At 39.6% G+C, this 3945-nt stretch overlaps 1 protein-coding gene across 1 annotated transcript; it reads left to right on the top strand.

Moving 5' to 3' along the window:
- Positions 1–1379: 1379 nt before the first annotated feature.
- Positions 1380–3745, top strand: LOC115927695. Its single transcript, XM_030993869.1, has 3 exons — positions 1380–1842; positions 2872–3161; positions 3413–3745. The coding sequence occupies exons 2-3, from the start codon at positions 2925–2927 to the stop codon at positions 3743–3745; spliced, it is 570 nt and encodes a 189-aa protein (XP_030849729.1). The 5' UTR covers positions 1380–1842; positions 2872–2924.
- Positions 3746–3945: the final 200 nt, after the last annotated feature.

Here is a 3945-nt window from a genome sequence, read left to right as displayed (position 1 = left end):
AAAGTGCCCCTATTATTTTGTTTAAAGTGCCCCTTTTCCTTCGATAAGTTCCGGTTTTCCTTTGCAATAAGTGTCCATTTTCCATTCTCATAAGTGCCCTTTTTCCATATCTAATAAGTGCCCCTTTTAAGATACGAGAAGTGCCCCTTTTCACTTTTGATAAGTGCCCCATTCACCTCTGATAATTTCCCTATTCAAATCTGAGAGGGGCCTTTCCCCTTTTAATAACTACCCCTTGTTTAACTCGGATAAGCGCACCTTATATTTTCACATGTGCCCCCTTTCCTTTCTAACAAGTGCCCCCATTTAAAAGAGAGCCCCTTCCCTTTATCATAAATGCCCCCTTTCCATCTTTGAAAACAGTTACTTTTCATTCTTAAGTCCCTCTTCATTCTCATAGTCCCATTCCATCTCTAGTAAATGACCCTATTAAATTCTGAGAGGTACTCGTTTTATTTTTGACAAGTGTCCCTTTTCCTCCTGATAAGTGCTCTTTTCATCTTCAATAACTGCCCCTTTTATTTTGCCCCATAAAAGAGAGCCCCTTCCCTTTATCATAAATGCCCCCTTCCCTTCCTAATAAATGCTCTTTTTCCTTCTTTTATAAGTGCCCCATCCCCTACCCATAATTACCCCCTTTTCATCTCTCATAAGTGCCCCGTTTATCTTGACATGTGCCTCTTTTCTTTTTAATAATAGCCTGCACTTCCCCCTTCTCATAAATCCCCCCCTTCCCCTCGTATTAAATGCCCCTATTAAAAACTGATCGGTGCCCCTTTTCGTACAACAAATCAACATTTCCCCTTATTATTAGTGCCCCTTTTTCATTCTCATAAGTGCCCCTTTTCTTTTCACCTCAGATAATTACCCTTTAACAATGATACGTACGTGCCCCATTTTCACCTTCTGATAATTACCCGTTGTAATTTGACATGTGCTCCTTTTTTTTTCTAATAAGTGTCACCCTTTTCGATAAGTGTCCCCTTTTCCTCTCATCACGTGCCCCTAATTTCCAGCTACTAAGAGCAATATCACCCAAAGCACACCCGCATTTCTAGATGTTATAATTATGGTACTTATCAAAGGTCTTTTCAGTCTTCTGTTATGATAATGTAATAAACCCATCAGGATTGGGTTTTTCTTCTTTATAATTGATGTAATTTTTCGCACTGCGACCTCACAAATCTTATTTATAAAGATAAAAAAAATATTGAAATCATCCCTGATAATCTAATCACAATATAGGGGGTATATACAAATGTGTTTTTTTTAAATATATATTTTCGCTGTGAGATTTCCCTTTGTAGGTGCCCTATTTATTTTCTCCAGAAAGTGCCCTTTTTGTTGGTGCCCCCCCCCGGCACCCCCCCCCCCCCCCACTTAGGAAGTCGCTCCACTGCCTCTGTTTGCACTCAATTAGTCTCAATCAATTAAAGAAATCATTAAATAAAAAATTCTAAACCAAATTGTAACAAGTAATGTATATCAGCAGAAAGTAGATAACAAGGGCTGTTTGCTGCCACCTTGTGCCCAAGATTTGAATAACTCTTCTAGCCGTTGGTCTCCAATTTCTACTCACTGAAAATGCTTCGCAAAACTCCAAAATATGTGAGGAAGAGGAAGGTGTTCAAAGGAGATCATTACCAGATATTACAGAAGAGTAACATGAATGCTGGAGAGGTGCCAGAAGAACTAAAAGCTAATTCAGAGATCGAGGAAGCTTTCCCTGAATAAGTGTTTGGACAGCCCTATTTTTGGCCCTGGTCCCACATGTGAAGATCCGCGTCATTAGTGGCCCACAACTTGCAGCTGCTTTGCAAAAGGCTCACGTGTGTCTGGGAGGTATGTACTTACTATCAAACAATATTTTTAGTTTGCAAACTGTTACTTTGAGATTGTATTGCATGCTCAAGGGGTGAATGGCTCAAAAAGCCAAATCAAATGATTAAGAATAGAGTAAAGGAGGGGGTAATCGACCATCACCAGTTTTCGGCCGATCCGTTGGATGCATGGTAAAATCCCTGTAAAATCCATCGCATAACAGCATATCATATATCCCACACATGGCCATACCATGCCAGAGTCACTGAAGAACCACATTTGCAATGGAAAATATGTCCTAAAATATCACATTTTAGCGATGTAATCGGCGGTCCCGCTCCCCGAATCTGAAAAATTAGGTATCTTAAGCGTGTAAGGAATATGGGTACCATAAAATGAGCTTTATTTCAAGTATTTTTCAGATTTAGAGTCCGATTTTGTGTGAGTCGCAAGCTCAAAAGTATCTCATCGCATGTATTTAATCAATGCAGCCGGATACCGCAGCGCACACACGATATCTCTGTCTAATTCAGATTCCAATTTCTGATCACCGCAGAGATAGTTTTCCGGCTTGGGATACCTGCTCCGGCCTCTAGTGCTATAGATCAGTGGGGAAATGCATGGCGCGCTTGCTTGCTTCCTATTGACTTTGTACATGCGGCCGAAAACTGCCTCGCTAGGCCGAAAACTACCTCCGAAACAGTGAAAATTGAAATGAATGTTGTCATGGCAATTCATGATTTTTTTTCTGGTATTCTTTCTTTGTTTAAATAATAATAGTATTTGCTTCATGATTTGAACAAGAAATGATAATAAATAGGAAGTAAAGAGTCCAAAAAATAGGATTTTGTCTTAAGTGGCCGAAAAACCCCTCCTTTACTCTATGGTGAATCGAAGTGGGGGCATCGGAATTGTCGTGAAATCTGTGAAAATGTGTATTTGTGTAATATACTACATGTATGTCATAACTAGCACTTTGTTATTATTTGGGGATTGTGCTTTTCAAAATATTTTCCCTGTTCCATAAAGTGTTTTGGATATCTTTTACAGGGCATCTCATTCCTCTGGAGAATTTGTCAAAGAGGAATGGGTTGAACTGCGCCATGGTCCTTGGTTGCTTCATTTGCAAGAAGGAGAGGACATTCTCTTCATCAGAAAATGAATGCGAAGGACGTGGAAAGTCTGCAGAAATAAACCGCAGAGCTACTCTGGCAGCAACGGAGGTTGGTTTGGCACGGAATAGCTTGTGCGACTTGCTGACCATCCTCGAAACAGCCCCACTAGTCGAAGCCCCTAGCTACAACAGGCACATAGCCACTTTATCTTCCTTATCCCAAGAGGTTAGTCACCAGCCTTGTGTTTTCTTCATTACATTATCTTAGCTGTACGTACATTTAATCCAAACATATTTTTATTTCTTAGTTATGGTCGATAGACAGTATAATACATGTACATCAATATCCCTTCTTGTCAAATCAAGGGATGAAAATTAATCAAATCTAAATATTTGTAATAGGGTCTAATAAGTAAGGGGCCTGAGGGAACTTGAAATTTACTTGTTATTTATTACAAACTCTTTTTTTTTTTGCAGACCAGTAAGAATCAGAAGAAGAAGGTGGCAGCATGCCTACGTCAAAGGGCCATGGACAAGGATCTGACCATCAGGGAAAATGATCATGTGGACGTGGCAGTGCCCTACGATGGAACATGGGGTGGGGGTAGTGATACCGATCGATACAGGGGAGATTGTTTGACACAGAAGGTCTATCAAAATCATGTAAACAGTTTGAGTATAGAAAGGGTTGGGTCTTCAGTATTCTCAGCCAGAGGGACCTTGATCGCCTTCAGAGACTCCAAAAATGAGCAGCAAGGCTTGTATTTTCTGCTCCTCTTCGAACTCACATATACAACCTCTTTGACTTGAACTTCATTGTACATGTTTATACAATGTTTTTGAACATTTCTGTGCTGCAACTCAGTGCCTCAGTTTTTATTGTACATGTTTATATATTTTTAACTTGCCTTTCATTTTAGTCATGTTTACATACACACTATATATGACATTTTAGTTATTTAGAGGAACTAGGGTGATATATATGGGGGTATTTATTACACCTTAGTAGA

Source organism: Strongylocentrotus purpuratus, unplaced genomic scaffold (assembly GCF_000002235.5).
Source record: "Strongylocentrotus purpuratus isolate Spur 01 unplaced genomic scaffold, Spur_5.0 spur5_scaffold_20, whole genome shotgun sequence".
In the NCBI taxonomy this organism is placed as follows: domain Eukaryota; kingdom Metazoa; phylum Echinodermata; class Echinoidea; order Camarodonta; family Strongylocentrotidae; genus Strongylocentrotus; species Strongylocentrotus purpuratus.
The sequence above is the reverse complement of the archived record's forward strand: the minus strand, read 5'-3'. Positions and strand labels throughout refer to the sequence as shown.